This window comes from Mixophyes fleayi, chromosome 5, assembly GCF_038048845.1.
Source record: "Mixophyes fleayi isolate aMixFle1 chromosome 5, aMixFle1.hap1, whole genome shotgun sequence".
Taxonomy (NCBI): domain Eukaryota; kingdom Metazoa; phylum Chordata; class Amphibia; order Anura; family Limnodynastidae; genus Mixophyes; species Mixophyes fleayi.
This window is the reverse complement of record NC_134406.1, coordinates 24,038,778-24,060,860: the sequence shown is the minus strand read 5'-3', so window position 1 is coordinate 24,060,860 and position 22,083 is coordinate 24,038,778. Positions and strand designations below refer to the sequence as shown.

The 22,083-nt window shown below is 40.8% G+C and overlaps 1 protein-coding gene across 2 annotated transcripts in view; it reads left to right on the top strand.

Annotated features, from left to right (window-relative positions):
• CDK14 (cyclin dependent kinase 14) overlaps positions 1-22,083 on the top strand; it is a 453,985-nt gene that overhangs the window by 5,724 nt on the left and 426,178 nt on the right. For both annotated transcript variants that reach the window (XM_075211845.1, XM_075211846.1), the window contains exon 2: positions 20,236-20,267. In XM_075211845.1, coding sequence (XP_075067946.1) covers positions 20,236-20,267 — 32 coding nt within the window. The remainder of the gene's footprint in view (positions 1-20,235; positions 20,268-22,083) is intronic.

Sequence of the window (22,083 nt, the reverse complement as noted above, 5' to 3'; positions counted from 1 at the left end):
AAGCTGTGGTACTCACCATAACCATCACTGGGGTGGGGAGAGGGGTCAGAGTAGTAACACGCAGTTTCCTTTGCTGGCAGCTTAAAATGTTCAGTGTTAATACCCTTATCATTACACTTATACCTTCATGGTTGAACACTTAATACCTTCTTATCTAAAATAACGACACGGACACCAGATATAAGTTTGGCAAAAGGGCGTATTTATTTAGTGGAAAGTATTATTTTAAAACTCTGAATGGCGACGAGAGCGAAGCAGTCAGCTGACGACTAAACTTTAAACCAATACAGCGTAGGTGAAACTCAATACCGCTGTCCCAAGACTTTACGGTTCCCAAGTCTTTACGTTTGGTCGGTACTAAACTTGGCGTCATCGTGACTGTCCCCTTCTGGACTCACATAGTCGCATACGACAGGATATCCTCCGCCCCAGAGGCCCAAGAGTCAGGTTACTGCAAAAGGGGCAGTGACATGCGGCCAATTAAACGGTAGTGCCTTCGATTAGTCGCTGACTGCATTGCTCTCCTACCCACTGCACCTTATCGTAAGACAAGGACTTAAATTTTGCATGGCCAGCCTATGCCGGGCGGGAGGGAGGTATCTGACATCCAGGACTAAGAGAGAGCCAGCCCACAGATGCAATCTAATTTATGACCTCTTGGAAAGCCACTCCCCTGGGAGTGATTGGCTGGCTGCCAAAAATTGTTTAACCCCTAATGGTCAGTGCTGATAAGTATAACACAATATTTTAATTGCCCTCAGCTTAGGGCTTCACTTAAACTAAGTTGTTTTTTTTAGCAGTAAAGGGGAGTTCAGCAGTGACCTTTTGTGGAGTTGCATTCAAATAAAGATGATTGCAAAGTTGTGTGTTTGATTATAGGTATTAATGTAGAGGAGTAGACCCCATCTCCATCAACTCTGTGCTGGAGCAAAAATCAGGCACTTTTGCTGAGGGCGCACCTCTCCCTCTCTCTGTATTACCCAGTATTGTTTTATTACTGTGTTTGTTCCCGATTGTAAAGCGCTACGGAATCTGCTGGCGCTCTGTAAATATTGATGATGTTGATGAGTATGAATGGGCGTGTGCCCTTCCCTCACCACTAACAATGCCCTTGAAATTCCATCTCCACCCCTCCAATACAATAACCACGCTCTGAAAAATGAAACCTCTGTTCTGCTCCGTAAAACGATGTGTACGGTGCAAATTCTGCTCCTCACCAAATACTTTTCAAACCTATGCAGCCCGTCAGAAATATAGTTATATTTGTGCAGATCAAGGCAAGGAGTGTCTGCATAGGTGTAGATGGGCTGCAGAGCGGCCATTCTGTCCTTTATAAATGGCGTCCACTGTCGTCATGAAGTCTGAGCACAGTACCGCACTCATAGGTCTGTGAAATACGTTATGTCTGAAAGAATGTATAACTCAGGATGTTAACACATGTCTTGTGAAAGATGCATTTCTCACTGATAAATTACTTTATCATCAGGCGCGGGCTGGCAAATTTTAGCCCGGGGGGCACACAGGCGGCCGCATCACATGACAGGCGATGCGGCCGCGTCATGATGACTTGGCCGCATCGCCTGTCATGTGATGCGGCCACCTGTGCGGTGACGCGGCCGTATCGTGTGTCATGTGATGCGGCCGCCGGTAATATTCATGTTATATTGCATCCACGGGGGTAGGGGAGGGCGGCCGGCCCAAAAAGCGGTTTGACTGAGCGGCCCCGGGGGGGGGGGATTCCCCCCTGCCCCCCGGCCCAGCCCGCCCCTGGTTATCATTGATGGATGATCTTAACCAAGTAGCTGAGATTTCTATGTAAGTGAAGTTGATTAGGTGATCGTGTCTGAGATTATAGAATGATCATAAAGTGGGACAAACATCAAGACAATAAGTATTACTCCTGATGAAAGATCCACCCAAAAAAGTACAACCAAGACTTGAGGCAGATTTACTAAAGGACACTTTGATGAAACCGCCCAGTTTTCTGAATTTTTTTTCAGGCGGTTTTAAAACAACCAGATTTACTAAAGGCCAAACCGCCAGTTAAAAGCCTGAAAACGACAGTGTTACAAACCATCACTTTACAAATCGCCTTCCAGATTTTTAACATGTTAAAAATACAAACAGCCAGATTTACTAAGCTGCTGCTGGACAAAACAGAGGGGGTTGTGAGAGATGAGATTGCTTCATACTGTTTTGCGCCATCTTGTCATTCAGAACCTAAGAGGAAGCACCACAGACAAATAAATGATGGGGGCAGTCATTATTTATTGATTAAAGGGCAAAATTAATTTATAGTTAACTTATGGGGGCAAATTTTAGTTTTCACTTTATTAAGGGGACACTATTATTATATTATATTATGGGGGAAATATAAATATATAATTTTATTAACTGGGCAATACTATTTGATTGTTAATGGGGGATATAATTATTTATGATGCACACGTCTCATGTATATTCCATTGTACCCCCATAATCTAATAACATTTCCACCTTGATAAAATTAATAATTAATAAAATTAAAAATAAATGTTGCTCCTTAATGAATAAATAATGATTGTCCCCATAATTTATATGTCAGTGGTGGTTCCTCTTATCTTCTGATTAGCATGTTTGATCTATCGAGCCAATCAGAAGCAGGCATAGAAAAACCTGTCATTTTGATGGCGGTTTTAATGGCGGTTTGATTAAACTGCTGGTGGTTTAGCTGTTGTCGAGCCGCCACACTTCGCAGCCTCAAACCGCTGTATAATAACCGGGACAGTTTGGACCACTAATCCGCCGGCGATGTGTGACGTTTTTAAAACCGCCAACAAATATAATTTTTAGTAAATCTATTTTCTGGAGGATGCACATTTTCCACTATACAATATACAGCACTCTCCGTACTCTAATATTACACTGCTTGTGATCTAGTGATGGCCGGGGATTCTATCACTGCATAATGTTGTCACTTAAAAAGATAATAAATAAACAACTGTATTAGTTAAATAACTGACCACAATGGATCACAAACAGTGAAAGTATCACATTCAGCTGTGTCTGTCTACTTTCCAAAACAAAGGAATTATTCAGTACTCAGTCTCTACATTGATGGTTATATAATCTCTGGCTTTATATGTGATAATTATCTCTCTGCCCACACTTTCATCCTCTAGTTCCCTGGAGCAAGTTCTCTTATGGCTGCTATAAAACAATTACAATAAGACCACCCTGTTGTTTAGTTTAGATTACAGCTGGGCTGGAGCTGTCAGTGAGAAACAAAATACAGCTGATAAGAAGTAGGAACCTGCACTTACTAGATGACACAAAAAAAAAATGTCTTTGCCTAATGCTGGCATCAGACGCAGCAAATGTCAGGCAAATGGGCTAATATTGGGACATGCTTGGCCAAAACTGGCAGCAATGGGTGATCATTATTAGATCATATCTCTGCTCCGGGAGATCCTGGAGCAGAGTTCATATGTCAGGGGAAAGTAGGGGGCGTGGTGCCGGGATTGCATCACCGTAGCCCCACCCCTGCTAAGAGAATCTCAAATTCACGACATTTCAAAGCAGGGGGCAGGGCTTGATGACATGAAAATGGGTCATTAAGCCCTGCCTCTATCACGTGTGGGAGAATGCCTGCTCTCCCGGGAGTTAGATTGAATTAGGCCTGGTCATTATTGGGTATGCTGGAAATATAATCACGAGAGTACAGCAGACCACCAATATTAGTGCAGCTATCTTCCGACTGCATTAACCGGTAACAGTCATCATCATCATCATTTATTTATATAGCGCCACTGATTCTGCAGCGCTGTACAAAGAACTCGCTCACATCAGTCCCTGCCCCATTGGGGCTTACAGTCTAAACTTCCCTAACACACACAGACACACACACAGACTAGGGTTAATTTGTTAGCAGCCAGTTAACCTACCAGTATGTTTTTGGAGTATGGGAGGAAACCGGAGCACCCGGAAGAAACCCACTCAAACACGGGGAGAACATACAAACTCCTCACAGATAAGGCTATGGTCGGGAATCGAACTCATGACCCCAGTGCTGTAAGGCAGAAGTGCTAGCCACTTAGCCACCGTGCTGCCCCTATGCTTGGCCTTATCCAGTATGGCTGCTAAGCGTGTGTCCAAATTGGATAATGGTTCGGTCTCCCAGTGCTCTTTCCAAGTTGCTCACGGGTAGCCATCTTAATAAGCACTGGCACATACATATTATAATAGGAGAAATCCAGAGTTGTGTCATGCTGCGGAGGAAAAACAGACCCTATAGATCCCCTACAAATATGATTGACTGCTCTAGCCATAGCACGGTAAGAGGTAGCCGCGTGTTCACCACGTTTAGCATTGCTGCCCTATATGGGATTACAAAAACAGCATTGCTCACCTTGTAGACATTACTATTCTTTAGTTTAAGAGCAGTGGGTCTCTCGTAGACCTCCTAGTGCAATGGGGATCTGGGTAATGAATGAGCCATCTCATTGCACCCTGTGGCCCATGCATAATGGACAAAGACAACTGACTAAAATGTTGAAAATAAACACAGCCATACCTATAGAAAACAATTCTTCAATTGAATAATATACAAATATTCCCCGCACCCCTGCTTAGACCTTATGGAGAGAGTGGAGTCTCTTTATGAAGGTCAAATGTCTATTTAGCAGAGTAAATCCAGACTAGTGTTCTCCCTGTTATCATCAAATCCAGCCCTGTCTGGGGCTGCTTGTGCAATTGGCAAGTGGAATACTGTTTGTTTGCTTTTAATTATCTATTAAAATCATTTTTTTTATTATTGTACAGTATACGACTGAGTGGATGTAACTGTCAATCATTTCCTGTTCTCCATAACGAAGCTGCTTGTATTTTTTTTCTGTCAGTGAAAGTTATCTGTCATTCAGTGTAAACTGCAGTTCTACCTCATATATTTAAAATGATTCTACAGAAAACCATGCGGTTATCCATGCTATAGCAAGTAAAACTTCTCAATGCTTTGGTACTTAATGTTAACAAATCATTGTCACCTTTTCAAAATGTCTCTGGAGGACAAGCACAAATGGCTGCAAACACAGTCTGATACACAGAACACAGGCTCACAGCTCTCTGCATAGCATATAATGTCAGAGGGGGTAGGAGGATGTCACAGTGCAGACAGAGCTCAGAGGACGTTCCAAAGCCTCTCTGCTCACGGCATCATGTGCCATGTGACTGTGGTTGCTATGGTAGTCCCAAATCCTAAATCAGTAATAACAGCCTGGATAAAAATAAAGAGAAAATGGTAAATACCAACGTTGCTCTTATAGCTTGCCACCATAACTTGTGTTAAAAAAAATTCATCTGATTTTCTCATGGGATTGAGGCTTAAATTATTACCAGTGACACTAGCTGGTTACAATTAACAGCCTAACTACAGTAGTAGAGGGGAGGAAACACTGCAAACACTTATACATTTTTTCGTTGAGTCGAGAGGAGCTAAATACAGTAACCTACATCCCTATCACTCATTCTTGCAGCAATTTCCTTGGAATGAAAATTGCCGTTAAAATGGACTTAAAATTAATCGTAATTATGGACATTAATCCAAAAGATAACTGGATGGTTTTGGCATATTTACATTTTAACCTTTTATAGAAGTACTAATATACGTATAACAGCTAAATGGTCATAAGCCTAAATAGTTCAAACGTCTTGTTAACTTTGTACTTGTAATCTCCTGCATTTGTTTGTTGTTACAAAACAATGGTTGGTTTGACAACACAGCAAAAGCAGTTGCGGTTTGTGCAGTTAGACTTTCCAGCAGATGGCTATACCTAATGCAGTGCCCCAAAGGCATTGAGAAGATGGGGGTGAGAAGGTTAAGTGGCTGCTACATTCCAAAATGTCCCTTGTCCTCTGGGCTATTATACCCATTTATAATCCATGCTTAAACCCTTATACAGGTTCTTCAGTTCCCTCCTTCACTGCATGCATTGCAATCCTGTGATTATTTATATTGGCTTTTCATCATATCCTAACTAGACCCAGTTATTTCTGTCAACGTTCCAGAGCATTTTTCTTGCTCTGCAATCCTGGAAAACTCACTGAATTGGGAGAGAAAATACCAGTGGTGTCTCCAATGAAACAGAACAGTATTCTCAGCAATGCAAATGTTCGGCATTCAATGCCTATTTTTGCCTTATAAGGACAAGAGGGAGGTCCAAGGTCCATTCAGGTCCCTAATCCTAAATGCTGTTGCTTGGGAGAGTTCACCCAAATGTATCCGAGTGATACAAATATTTCTCTTTTCATTTTGCATTTGGAAAATGTGAGGCGGATCAGGTGCCAAATATTGACTGCCAAATTTTCAACCCTACAGGCTGCCGCTTCCAAGTCCCTGGAACAGTCTCCTCGGATGTGAGAATATTACATGAATATTGTATTCCAACAACAATCTTGATTGTAGCAACATTTTTTGTGCAATGTTTTAAAATGGTTAATAATTCTAGGAAGCGGAAATGTCTAAACTGGAATTTATTTGAAGCTAATTAGGCTTTGCTTTTCTAATTGATCTCGGTAACACATTCCTTTAATTATCCTGCAATACATTTCTCTAGGAATCTGATTAAATATTTTTCCTTTAAATTTAAGGGATTGTAGCTTTTTTTTTTTTTTTTTTTTAATTTGGCATTTTACCTGTTGTAGTCTTTAAAGTGGAACTACCCCCCCCCCCCTGAAAAAGATAGTAAAAAGTTATATTGGATGATTATTTCATTCAGAATATTTGTATGACAGCTGCAACCTACCTAATAAATGTGTCTGTGTAAGGATGGAGCGAATTGCGTCAAGTGACAGCAGCCGTCCAATGAAAACCATAGCACTAAGCGTAACAGGAGACCCCCGTGGTTGGGTTACTTGGAAACAGGCGGGTTCATCGCTACAGTAAAAGTTTTAACTGGAGTTTTTCTTTAAATATATATTTAGTCATCATATGTGTGTGACCTTTGGTGGACATTACATGGCATGTCTGTAGCTGATTCCGTAAGCTGATAACTGAGAAGTGTATGATGTCTATAACTTACATGTATACATCCAATAAACTGACTGTATATCATATTTATCTGTCCTATAGATACATATTTGTTAGTTGATAACATATGCGTGACTGAGGTGTGACTCTTCTCAGAATGTTAATTGCTATTTGAAAACAATACTAGGAAAATGTACTTTTTCACAGAGAGTAGCCTAATGACAGGCACTGTGCAGCCTTTAATACCCCTTTCAGGGTATATCCCGGGTATATGAACCTGGCGATATCCCAGGTATATGAACCTGGGATATTGCTGTGGGACAGATCCACAGACCCAGGTAAATACCCGGGTAAGCAGTGTTCACACTGAACATGGGTCTGCTCGGGTCTCCATGGTAACATCACAACAGGAGCTCTGATTGGCTCCTCTTGTGACGGTTTTAAACTTTTCAATTGGTGTTGGTGAGACCCGGGTTGAAAAACCCAGGTCTCACCGTTCACACTGCAGGCTACTCGGGTCAGACCCTGGGATAACCCTCTAAAAGACCAGGCAGTGTGAAAGGGGTATAAGTGGACCAGTCTATGTAGCCTATCAATTCACTAGGATCCACAAATTTATCAATATTAAGCAGTCACTGCCTCAGTGACGTCACTGGTTCTTAGCAAATTGATAGGCTGCATGCTGGTTCTGCCTACAAATATATATATATATATATATATATATATATATATGCATTTTCTGTATTTAAATCCAGGGTCTATGTGAGGAAACTACAGATCAGGCTAATAGACTTTTATAGTCCTGGTCCCGCTCCTCAACTACCATTGGACTTTGATTTAAGCACATGAGTTTTGGGCGCTACTAGTGCTCACGTTATCCAGTGGTTCATTGTGGTTTAATATTGTACATGTGTTTTAAAGTTGTATCGCAAATGTTACTCATACTTACCTACTTTTGAAGGCAGCTGTCCGGGAGGGGGTCCGTCGAGGGGGCGTGGCCAAGTATGGTGCGCCAATAGGCTCCGCCCTGTCATTCTTGGTCAATTATAGCCAATCGCAGCAGGGGGCGGGGCCACAATGGCACGTTTAGCCCCGCCCCCACCATCTTGAACAACGGGGACAGCTGGGTCCGGGATTTTTGCCTGCTCTCTCGGGAGTCCGGGAGAACTCCCAAAAATTCAGGAGTCTCCCGGACATTCCGGGAGAGTAGGCAACTATGATGTTACTATATATTGTGAATATACAGGATGCCAATGTAGTGATATATTTCTAAGGTAAACCTATTTTATTATTAGCACAGATATGTATTTGACAATATGTATTTAATAGTTGGCTAGTATTAGTGACAGGGTGTAGTTTAAATGGTAAATGTTCCGTTTTCAGTCTGTAAGTAGAGATAGTCTAAACGCATTGACTTTCTATGAGGAAGGCACCATTGTAGTAAGATTGTATCCTGTGTGTATTTATGTTAATTGTCCTATACATTAGACAAGTTATTGGTAAATGTGTTTAATCGGGGATAAAAGAGAACAATAGGTCTGGGTTAAATCACTAGCATATACAGATACTATCAGCCTTTTCCTGGCTAGCCAACGAGCTCATTGTTATACTGTACCCTGGATTAGATTCCCAGACACCTTCTCCACAGGGAGCTACCGGTCCCCAACCACCAGGGGGTGGACATTCAGGGATAAGTCTTATCAATTTCCCACCCATCACAATAATCACCATTTATTTATATAGCGCCACCATTTCAGGAGTGCTGTACAGAGTATATTTTGTCATTCACAACAGTTTACTTTCTAAAATATGTGGGCAACACGGCGGCTCAGTGGTTAGCACTTCTGCCTCACAGCACTGAGGTCATGAGTTCGATTCCCGACCATGGCCTTATCTGTGTGGAGTTTGTATGTTCTCCCCATGCTTGGTTTCCTCCGGGTGCTCCAGTATCCTCCCACACTCCAAAAACATACTAGTAGGTTAATTGGCTGCTATTAACTTGCTCTTGGTCTCTCTCAGCATGTGTGTGTGTGTGTTAGGCAGTTTAGATTGTAAGCTCCAATGGGACAGGGACTGATGTAAGATGATGATGATGATGATAAAATACCTAACACACACTCGGACTAGTGTTAATTTTTTGTCAGCAGCCAATTGACCTACCAGAATGTTTTTGGACTGTGGGAGGAAAGGGAACACTTGGAGGAAACCCACATAAACATGGGGAGAACATACAAGCTACATACAGATAAGGCCATGGTCGGGAATTGAACTCATGACCTCAGTGCTGTGAGGCAGAAGTGCTAACCACTGAGCCACCTTGCTGCCCCAAATCCACCCACCACTGTCGGTATACTGAAGGGGATATAACCAGGATTTTGACAATAATGGTGTATTCATGGATGAGTGACTAGGAACTGCGCTCCGTCATGTGTGTATGCTGTGCCTGCAAGGATTTGCATCCGTCTGGTGATTATATATCCGGATGTCTGTATTGCCATCTACAGAATAAACTGCTTTTTGGTTGCAACAATCTGCCATGTGATTTAAAAGAACCCACTAGGACGTGCCGTCCTCATAGTCTACTTTACGAAGTTTGCATCTTCTAATGCGAGTAGTTGGTTGAAACTAGGCAGATCGAGATGGATATTAGCATGAGGAATTTCGGCACTCATGAGCCCCTTATCACTTACACATCAAAAAAAAAAGAAAATGTTTTGCAAGATTATATATTTAAATGATCTGCAGGGGGTGGATGGGGGGATCACAGGGGAGACATGGGTAGCCAAACTGGATGTTTTGAAGTCTGGCCGAGTGTCTGGATTCCTTCCAAGGTGAATGGGGCCTGTTAGTGTAATTGGAAAACTGCCGCACTCACAGGCCTACAGCATAACGGATATTAAGCCAATAGATTTTGACTAGCTCATTATCAGGTATTGAGCACTTATTGGGACCTCGTACACTGTGATATTGAGCAGCCGCCCAATGTATCTGCAGATTTTGCAGTGTCTGTCCAGCTTGTGTTTTGAAAGTGATCTATAGCTGAATGTAGAGGGTCTCTTCATAGAAACGGGTCCTTGCTGGCATTACATTGCACTGATCTGCATAGGGGCAAGTACCTTCTGTATTCTGTGATTCATAACTTGCACCACTACCATATGACAACATTGTGTAGCTTTATGACAAACTGACCAAAGCATGCTGGAATTTATAGTTCAGCAATGATAAGCTCTTGTAACGTAGGTTTGGTTTACATTAATAGAATTCGAACTGAGGGATGAAGTAAGCATGAAGGAAATTAAAAGCTGAGTCACTTAACTAAAGTTATCTCTCATCAGATGGGCGTACACATCCCAGAAAATTGGGAGACCTCCCAGGAAGGTAGTATTACCCCCTGGATTCCCACAGTGCCTCCAAAATGCCAGCTTGTGCAGTGTATATATAATATATATATATATATATATATATATATATATATATATATATATATATATATATATATATATATATATATATATATATATATATATATATACATATAGCAATTTATTTGATGACATATATATAATTATTTATTCACTCTAACACAGTGTGTATCTGATGGTTCCATGACAGATTAATTCAACTGCAGGTGAATGTGGTTCATTAACCTCTCTCCCTGTCATATCATTTTCCTGATGCTCTTGGGTTAAAGAAAGTGACATGTTTGTTGACAGAGCCTGTAGTGTAAACCATAGCGGGGAAGGGGTATTTTAGTATAAACCTTAAAAAAAAAAAAAGGATGTATGCAAGTAAAATGAAAATACACACTCTTTAAACCTGTAATTATCAGGGCATAGTTAGTAATTATCTCTTACCAAATCCTACAATTTGAAATCTCTATATTCATGTGACAAATTAAAAAAAAAAACAGATTTTCTTTATCACTATTTATTCAGCAATCAGCCAACACAAAGAAGCTCCGTGTAGAAAGTGAGTACACACTTACTGCTTCCATATCAGCAGAGAGGGTAATTTAAGGTGCTGTTAATCAAGTGCATTATTTTGTCATGAGGATGTGTTAACACCTCTTTGTAAAAACGGATCTGGAGCATTCAGGTAAAGTGAAGTGAGTTCTATGGCACCGTTCCCCTCTCTGAAGATGTCATATGTTTTCCTGTTTCCAGTCTGGGACCTTGTATTTTTCAAGCGGATCTAATTAGTCATTTGAACACTTTTATTTTGGATGCATTTTTCATGCTTCGCTAAGAATGCATGAAGAATGCCCACAGTATACATAGTTACTCACATGCCTACATTGTACATTGTTACTCACATGCCCAGAGTGTACATATATGTTTATTTGTACTTTAATTTTACTGCCTTGTGTGTCTTCCTTCTCTGCTCCCACTAACGTTGTCTGCCTCTTGCACAACTGTCTTTGCACAACCGAGGAATCCTGTGACATTTATTAAAGCACAAGGGGACAGGCTGAGGTCTTTAATAAATGTCACTCCAAGGTGACTTATGTTGTCCTTATATTTTACAGTAAAGGGTACATTTCTCCATTCTAATCCAAGTTTTGGTTTGAAACAAAAGATATTGCTTGTATGCAGGACCTGAGTCAAATACACTGACTAGGCTGCAGCCTAGGACGCAAGATTTTTTTTTGGGGGGGGTAACAAAATCGTGACGTATTCCAATGGTAAAGGCTGAAGGCACTAAGTCATCCTTGGGGGGTTCTTGAGGATGAACGAGTAGGAGTGACAAGAATGGGGACAGGTGCAGGTGTAACAGCCCCCTCCACCTTCACCTCATTAGCGCCTATTCACGCCTCCGCTCTGCTTTTCTGTTCTGATTTTAATTCAATTAAATGAGCGACACAGGTTGGTTTGACCCTTTTAAAAATCCAAGTGGAGTTGTTTCGAAAACACGTGAACGTAAACATTGAATGAAGCCGAATTTTAAATTTAAACCGAGTTTATTAGCCTTCCATGGAGAGCATGGGAGCGCTTCAATCTTATTAGCCTAAGGTGGCCTGAACCCTTTATCAGGCCCTGTTTGTATGAGATGATTCACATACTTAGGTCTGTAATCCCTTCACTGACAGTTATGGATTCCATCATGGAACACTTTCATTCATGTTACCCCACGTGACATCATCATGGTTAATTTCTAAGTAACTACTCTCCAAATCTATTTTTTGCATTTATAGACATGACGTCATTACTGTCTAGAAACGTGATGACATCACTAATCACCAAGTGTAAGGAAATACTTCACCGGATAATTTGTTTAATATTTATGTGGTGTTTTATTTAGAAAGGCGTCCACAATCTATGTAGGATTACCAAAGGCCGCAGGGATGATGTCACTGGGGGGGGGGGGAGATTGTGGGACGTGGACTCTGAGTCCAGTTTTTAGGCCAGTCCGTCTGTGATTTTGTATCTGCGGTGCACAAATGGTTATCTAAGGAAGCTGCTAATCACTGTCTTACAGGACTTGATGATAAGATAAGAGCGTATTACTCATAAGTAAACAGTCCACGTACTCCAGAACATGTGTTATCACTTGTGTGGTCATTACTTAAATATTCTACAGTTTAAAGAATAATTCTACCCAAGACTGAAAGAATCCAACCAGCCATTACTGCAGTTGGCTGACAGTGCATACACGGTCATACGGGGTCATTGTCGGCCATATATATCTACCCAACTTTTTGTGCCCAAACACACTGCAATTTGTGACCATGTATGACCAGCCACCTTAAGGCCGGGTACCCACTGGTGTTTAATTGATCTTTACAAAATCATGTTCAAACACCTTTGACATACTGCTGCTTTTCTACTTGTGTTTGGCCGATCATTGGAGGTCACTCCACTGACTTTAATGTGTTTAGCATGAATAACATCAAAAGTGGGTTTGGGATCATTGGTAACCATGGTTTCCATTGTCAGACCTATTTACATGTACAAGCATTAAAACCACTAGTAAATTATACTCCACTCTTTATGAGGCCTAAGATCTATGGGGGAAGGGGGGGGTAACACCATATAGTGGACTGGGGATCACAATCGTAGGTGTATAGAGAAATTAGAGAAGAACAATAGACTTCTTTATTATTCCACTTAGCAAGAACTATAGACAGCGCAACATTCAAACTGTATTTTCCAAATCATGAAGGCAACTTAAATACAATAGTTATAATATAAGCAAACCAGGCTCGATTCTCCCAAAAAAAAAATTAACATGAAGATGACTAAAGATGACCTGTATATAGTTCAATTAAATACTGTCTCTGTTTTGAGTAACAAGTGTTCCAACAGTAAATACAGACAATGTACAATGTACAGTAAATACAGACAATGTACAATGGGATAAAAGTCTTTAATGTAACTATATACAGATCATTTAATTCAGCTTCATGTTAAAAAAAAAAAAAAAAAATTTTTTTTTTAGTAGTTTGCTTATATTTTAATTTCTTTATCATTCCACCTTTTTGTTCCGCTTCTAAATAATATACTGAAATTCCAAAACAAGCTATTGCTGACTACTAGCTCGTTCATGCAGCTGTTTCAGTGAGCCTTGCACCAGAGTTACTGAGATAATTGACTGTAATGTTAGCCCAGATATAATTGTTAATGTGTTTGAGTAATAACGGTACTTTTCTTTGCATTTTTAAGCATGTAATCTGCTCCATTATGTATTTAACAAGAAAGTTCCGCTATCTATACTGGCTAATTTGTCTGGGTGGTTGTTCTCCATGCAGGAAGGTCAGTGAGGGACCTCTGTGCTGTCAGATTTATGGAACTCATTTTTGGTGTGCGACTCCTTTTATGAGTTCAGACAATTAAGCCATGTCGTTGGTAAGTCCTGGGCAAGTGATTTTAGTTCAGGTGTCACCTCCATGCAACCTTGTACCTGCTACCTGTGTGAGTCTTCAATTTATGTGAACTGATTAGTAATTCAAAAGCTATGTGATGTATTTGTCCATTTATTGCAGAAAATCCTTATTTTTAAAAGCCTCTCCTTTCTAATTAGCTCGTAGTAGCGTCTTGTGCATGAGAGGTGAAAGGGCATTCATTATCCAGGAGGAAATGTAGTTTTAAAGGACAATATAATAACATGTTTATATACAAATAAAATTAATGAAATGAAAAATAATAAAAAAATAAAAAATAATTCATATAGGTAAAATCCATTAGGGGGGATCTCGCTGCCGTGTCCTCGGGGCGTGGTCACGTGAAATGCATCATCAGGCGCCGCCCCCCTCACCATTTTCAGCTTATTACAACAGGGGGCGGGGCTATGATGACGCAATCAGCTGTGAATCGCGTCTCGAAGCCCCCCCCCCCCCCCCACTTCACTGACAAAGTAGCCAGGATGCAGGAGGTTGCCCTGCTCTCCTGGGAGTCCGGGAGAAATGCCAGAAATTCCATAATGTCCAGGAGAGTGGGCAACTGAGGGGGGAATTCAATTAGCCGTGAGGTGTCTCCAGAACGTCCATGAGACACTTTGCGGCAGAGATTTTGACAGAAATTTTGGTAATGGGCTTTTTTTTTTCTTCGGAGGCTGTGGGGGTGTATTTCCTGACAGATTTTCTGGGATTGTTATTAGTAGTGTAGAATGTAGTGGTTTTGTGACATTTTGTTAAGGTGGCAGAAGAGGGATGTGAGTGGGTGGACTAATCACAAGCCAGTCTCTTGATTAACCCTACTCCAACCTGGTTTTTGGACGGGGCTGTCAGAGAAACGGAGGGAAAAATGCATAGTTGTCTACTCCCGCAATGTCCGGGAGACTCCCGAATTTCTGGGAGTTCTCGGGAGAGCCGGCAATTCTCCCTGATCCTGGCTGGCTGTAGAAACTAAACTGAGGGGGCGGGGCCTAGTGACGTCATGGACCCAGCATAGTGGCCCCACCCCCTGTTTTTATTGGTTCAGAGTAGTGATGTCCATTTTTTGGGACGGGGCTAATGACACGATTCTTCAAGCCCCGCCCCCACACACACACCTGCACCCCGGACCTCCCGGGAGTCATCTTGCCCATGTTGGCAAGTATGGAAAAATGGGTACATGGAGCAGCCCCAGAGGCCACCTAGTCAAATATTTTCTTAGGTGGTAATGTAGCTTGAAAGGCTGTTTTGTGCCTCTCAATGGGGCAGCATTATTTAAATACATTAGAGCAGTGGTTCTCAAACTGTGTGCCGTGGCTCCCTGGGGTGCCTCAGCGATATCACAGGGGTGCCACCGACAGGGCTGGTGGTAAGCAAGGCGGGGGGACTACTTGGTAATTATTTTGACTTAGGGGTGCGTTGAAAAAATTATGGAGACCCTAAGGGTGCCTCAAACTGAGAAAGTTTGGGATCCACTGCTTTAGAGGATATTTATGAGAAACTGGGTTAAAAGATGCTGTAACCCATATCAACCAGAATTTTGTTTTATTTTTTTTAATACTACCAGAAAAATTATCTAGGCCATTAATTGAATTACTGTAGCTTAACGATCTGATGTGTCTTTCACACTGTTTTTCTCTACTCCTATAAATAGAAAATCCTGGGCCCAGAAAGTGACTGTGTAACTGAAATATGTTTAGATTAGTAATAATAAGGTCCCAGCCTCTCTGAAGAATATATGTTTAAGCTCAGTATTGACGCTACTAATGCACTAGTAATTTAGGGCTCTAACATACATAGACCCAGTGCTCCGGTTTTGGAGCAGAGCTGTGCCATATGTAATATTTAGTTTGTTTTATACAGTGTACCTCCCAACATTAAGTATCCTGAATGTGGGACAAAATAAGCCACACCCCCATCCTGCCCAAACTCTGCCCACAAATGAACAAATTTAGTCCAAACTCTACCCATATTCCTGTTGAGACCCACTGCATTTGTGGGCCATGAATCAGGATTTCCTGCATGTATGTATGTATGTATGTATGTGTATATATATATATATATATATATATATATATATAGATATATATATATATATATATATATATATATATATATTGGAAATTGGGATACTTTGCCACCTTCTACTAGATAAAAGAGTGGTGGTTACCACAGCCTATAGGTGCAGAGAGGGTTCAATCTGCACGAACACACACAGCACAGGAGACCAGGTGGAGCATCTGGCTCTAAGCAATCAAGGAATCAGCTAGAGTAGTGCTGGGGAGATGGCATAAATAACGATCTTGTGTTGTGGGTGGGAGACTGGTGCCAACAAGTGGCCAGTGACTAGTTAGAGACCTAACTGTTGTAGCCAGAGTTGTGGTAAACCTTGTCATGAAACACATTCAAACTGCGTGACACCACACAGGTATTTGGAGCTTGTTTAGTGAGTGCTTGCAAATAGACACACACGGATCAGGTCTTTCAGTTTCTCAAAATCATACTAGCCCATTCTCACGGAATGTCCGGTAGACTCCCGAATTCTGGATAGGTCTCCTGGACTCCCTGAGAACAGTCCATTCTCCCGCAGGATGATTCGTAGTTATTCTCCCCATTTATTACATACAATGCACTGCTCACGATCCTAATGTAGGGATATTCTACTTCTCTAAAGCTTGGTGATGTTACTGCAGTTTGTTAGCATGGTATATGTGTGCGTATAGATACTACAGTCTGCGAATTTTGATTTTATTGCTAGTTAAATGCCAGAGCTGCTTTTTTGACATGAGAATTATTTTTTTCCCATCCTGATAGATTGTCCTGCACTAGAGCTAATGGTATCCACTTTACCTTGATAAACCATATGGAAGCTCCCACTTCTCTTACCAACTACAAACCTCATTACGTACTTCTACAATGAATACCCACACTGTATAGATAACGTCTTAGCATAAGTTCACCGGAATATTTATAGAACAATAAAGTAGAACATAAATAGATAAAACCTGAATTTTTCTCGTGAATAAATAACCATGCGATGTAGCATAACCTATAAACTTGGCTTATTTTCAATGCTGAAGGAGCTTTTTATGTCCGGTATATAGACAGTAATGTGCAATGTATCATTTTATTCCTCATGCAAGCTAACCGGTAAACTCCAAGATCCCTAATTGAAAGTTAATGTAGTTATTGATCGATACATTAATAAAGCTATCCATAGTTTTAGTGCAGTAATAGCAAGACCAGGTTCACACTACAAATACATTTCTGAATCTCCTGCAGTCAAAACATATGACCTGGCTGCATCAATGTCATGGCCTTATTCAGTCTGTGAGTACATCCTCTCCCAGCATGCTGAAGGATTTTTCTCAATAAAGTATCTTCAGAAAGCAGAGTTGTTGACGGTTCCACTATAGTTTTATATTGACGAGTCTTGAGTCAGACATTGAATTTTTGTGACTTTTGACCTTGTCAGAGTCTGGTTGGGGGGAGCATTGGTTTGGTGTCCCAATGTGATGTAAATATTGAGACTTTGGCTTTACCTAGTGTAAAAGGATAATGTACTTTCATTAAAAAATATAGCCTACCCATGACACATTGTATTGGGTATACCACAGATGTGTTTGCGTGAACAGTTTACCCCCCAAGGAAGCAGATGGCGTTCCGACAAAACGTTTATAAGTTTTATGGTATATAGGGGCACATTTATTACTTAGCAGAGTTTTTCAGAAAAATCATCTGTCACCGTTGTGATGACAGATGATTTTTCGGCCCCATCTAATAAAAAATCGACCCGGGACAGCGCATCCGATATGAGGCTGTCCCGGGGATGAATACACTTACCTCAAAAGTCCCGTTGTCTGTCTCATGTCTCTGGTCACTATGGCAAAGTTGCTTGGTGAATGGGTGATAAATTTTAATTTAAAGCGGCAATGTCAGGACCCCGCAGGTTAAGTGTTTAAACACTTAACCCAACATTGCGGCTTTAAATTAAAATTGATAGAGGTCTCGATGACTTGAAAGTCTACTGACAGACACCTGTCTATTCGGAATAACTTGCGGTCAGCATCCTGCTGCGATCGGAGATCTACAGCGTCGGTATGGAGGAAAGTCTGCTTATATTAAAGTCGTTTTTTCAAACATTCGGATTTTAGGTGTAGGACTCCTCGGTGTCAAAATGATTATCACCGTCAGTCTGTGTTTAGCATACATTAGGTTAATATCATCCCAGGATCTTTGCAGAATTGCCAGGTTTACCTCTGATTGGGAGTAAAATTAGAAGGATTTTTGGCCAATTCTGGTGTGTCTGGTGATGGTGGTTGGGCTTGAGATACACTGGGAAGGGGTGTGACTTGGATGTTTTGACAGAGAGTTAAACAGGGAGGGGTCCTGGTTAGCTCAAAATGATGGGGCTATGTATCATAGCAGGCACTGCAACCGGGGAGAGCTTATGCAAACCCTGATTCTGTATCTGACACCAACAAGTCGGTCTACTTTGCTACTGCTTAGGTCGCCCTTCATAACTCATTGACAGTACCGGTTTACTAATGACTTGATAGACTACATTCTCATGAATATCGGTTTAGCTCACGTAATAGCCAAATCCACTGTGTGTAGGTGACAGCTATGCTTTAACCACATTAAGCTCCTTCGACCGACTCTTAAGTCCGGGAGTTTGGGCAATATCTCCTCTCTGTTGGCTACTGTCCTTTTTAACAGCCCTCACAAGTCTGGAGAACTGATAATAAAGGTAAAAACAAATAGAATATCACGTTACAAAATACTTTTGCTTATGAACAATAGTTTTGCATATTTCTAAACTTGCTGTAGTTAATTTGTAAGGTGCCACAGGACTCCACAGTACTGGGCAGTGGGGAAGACAGGACACCCATAAAATAGGGACATACAAGGTAGACAAAATAAATACAGGAGGGCCCTGGTCACGGGAGATTACAATCTAGTGGGAAAAGGGCACAGCTGAGACAAGAGCCGCAAGTGTAGCTCTGTGTGGAGATTGGGATATTGTGAGGGTGTACTAGTGTGAGTAGCTGGGAGCTGGGGAGGCTCTGATCAAAGAGAAAGGTGTCAAGATCTGAAGGCTGGGAGAGAGACTGATCAGTCATTTTAGGTAATACCATAGTCCATGGGTGATAACAATTAAGAAGTCTTGTGGGAATGAGAGGTGGTTATCAGAAATGAAGTGAGATGCAGATCAATGGTAGATCCAAGAGGGTTGATGGAGAGTATTTTGAGATGTATGAAGTGGTGGCTTTGTTGAGGGCTTTGTAGGGAAGGGTCAGTAATTTGAACAGTATTTTGTAGGATATGGGGAACCCGTTTAGGGGTTTGCAGAGTGGTGTGGCAGATGTGGAGCGGCGAGAGAGAAGATCAGTCTTGTTGCAGTATTTACAATGGCTTGAAGCACTTCTAGATGGGTGAGGGGGAATTCCAGATAGGAGGAGGTATCTGACGTCTAAGCAGGAGATGTGAAGAGAATACATAAAAGTTGTGGTTGCATATTGGGTAAGATAAAGGCATATTCTAGCAATATTTGAAGGTGGAGATGACCAGACTGGTCTAGAGACTGAATGTGAGGAATAAAGCAGATGGCGGAGTCAAGGTTGACAGGAAGGTAATGGGCTGGGAGAGTGAGATAATTATGGTGTTATTGACCATGAGGGAGATTTGAAGGTAGTCGGTGACTCCAGGAAGGAGGGAGGGAAGATGATAAACTCTGTGTTGAACAGGCTGTATTTCATATGTTACATATTTATATTGCCCATTTCTCTAACTAGCAGAACTGTGGGAACCTGCTGTTCATGAAAATTCAGCACGGACAGAGCGGTAAAGCTTCTTGTGTTGACATTGGTTTTGGCTCCTTGACAGCAAGTGCCATTCAGACTGGGCTGCATCTGTTCCTAACATAGGTGCTGATTGGACAGAGCCTTAGTTCTGGCCAATCAGCACCTGTGTTAGAAAATTTCTCAGTCCTGTTGGAATTTGAGCTGCTCCTCATTTTCAACACTGGGACAAAAAACACTGAACCATGGATGGGTGCGAGGTCTCGTTAATAATGGGGGGACATGGATTTGGGACCACCACATTTCTGCTAATTTGCAGGGGTATGTTGTCTTAAAATTAAATTGTTAGCGAAAGTATCTCTGCAATGTGAGGTAGGGTTAATTTTATTGTGTATGTTTGATATTCTCTATGCATTCAATGCAAAATAATATAGTTTTATTCTTGGATTTGTATGAGTTATATTACAACTACTTCATTATAAAACGATTACTAGAGTAATACTATTATTAGCTATCATTATAGATCGCAGGATACTAACTAAATCTTTTCTTGTCATTTACAGCTTTGAAGAAGGACGAGAACACTATTGATGAGGTATTTCATTTATATATTTTTATGCTATTTTAGTATTACATCACAATCAGGGTCATTTGAATGGCTTGTGTCTCTAGTGGAAACCTTGAAAATGAAGGGCAGAGAGTAGCTTATATTGCCTAGAGAAAGTGTTGTCCATTTCGGTATTGAATTTTAAACAGTTATTATACTTAATTTATTTGAAAACGTTGAAATTGTCCTGTTGTTTACGTAAAAAAAATAAACATCTCTTTGTATACATCACATGACCATCATCATCATTTACTTATATAGATCCAGCAAATTCAGTAGCTGTGTACAATTGGGAACAAACTCAGTAATAAAACAATTCTGGGTAATACAGATGTGCAGAAAGAATAGATTGTCTCATGTTTTTATGCCAAGATCCCTACCTACAAGCAAATATACATATATGTGAAAGACAGGGTCACAGAAGAGGGTTCCCCAAAGTACTAGTATTGAGAAAGGGTTATGTTAGATTTAAAGTGGAAAATCCTTTTTAAAGAGATATTTTTATACCAGAATTGATCAACTCTTGTTCACAACTCTCCTGAATTTTTTTATGCCTTTACTAATTAACAAGAATATTAACAGTTTCTATAATATGTAGCCATGATCTCTACAATCCACCTTCGGTTTTGCTCAGGTCCCTCGAGTAGCGGGGGAGATTTAACACTGCGACAAGACTAACAGTGAGAGAAGGTGCGTTGGATCTCTCCTGCTATGGAGAGGGGTGAGCAGTACCAAAAGTAATTGGTACAGGTCCTGGCTCTGTGCCAGTGCCAGGATCCTGCTAAAAAGAACAAGTGCTAGCGGTCCCAGTACCACAGTACTATTATTGGGAAAGGGGTATGTATTTGGTAAAATTCAGTTCTAAATTGGAAACCCCCTTTAATGTCTATGGAAATACCACATTCCTAACTGAAGTATGTATTTGAGTTTTATATATTCACATTAAAACCGTGATAAATGTTAAGGAGGTCTTGATGTTACTCCTTGTAAAGAAATCACACGGTGCTCTTGTTGGGTGCTGGTCAATGTCCATCTTTAGAGAGTGTGTTACCAACCCCGACACAAAGAGAGGTGAGACGTCCAATCAGGACAAGACCCCAAAATAACAGGACACTGTAGTATATATGGATTTTATTGTAAATAACAGTGTAAAAGAGTGGGGAAGGGTAATTGTTGGGATAATCATGATTAATCAATATATAAAACTAATAAATCATCAGTTTAATCAACGCTCTACTATGTTGTCTTCAAATAAGAAATCCTTGTAATATTGCTTTATTAACAATGCTGTCATTTAATTTAAAAATTGCTGTTCTCATCTATCACTGTTAAAGTCAATGCTATAGAATCTCTATATAAGAATTATATACAAAGATATTCCTGGTTTCAGCTATTCTAGTAACTCCAAATTGGGGAATATTTTAAATTTTTAAAGTGAATAACTTATCCACTATTATCGGCTTGATGGTGATATCTGTCTCTGATGGTGGTGACAGAGTAGTGACTTCTTATGTCAAGTCTTAATTTTCCTCAGTATTTGTTACTCCTTAGGGGGTAAATGTGTCAAGCTGCGAGTTTCCGGCAGGGTTTGAAAAGTGGAGATGTTGCCTATAGCAACCAATCAGATTCTAGCTGTCATTTTGTAAAATGTACTAAATAAATGATAACTAGAATCTGATCGGTTGCTATAGGCAACATCTTCACTTTTCAAACCCGCCGGAAACTCGCAGCTTGATACATTTACCCCTTACTCTCTTTGGTTTGTGTATTGTTGTTGGTGAATTGATTCACCCTTATTAGGACT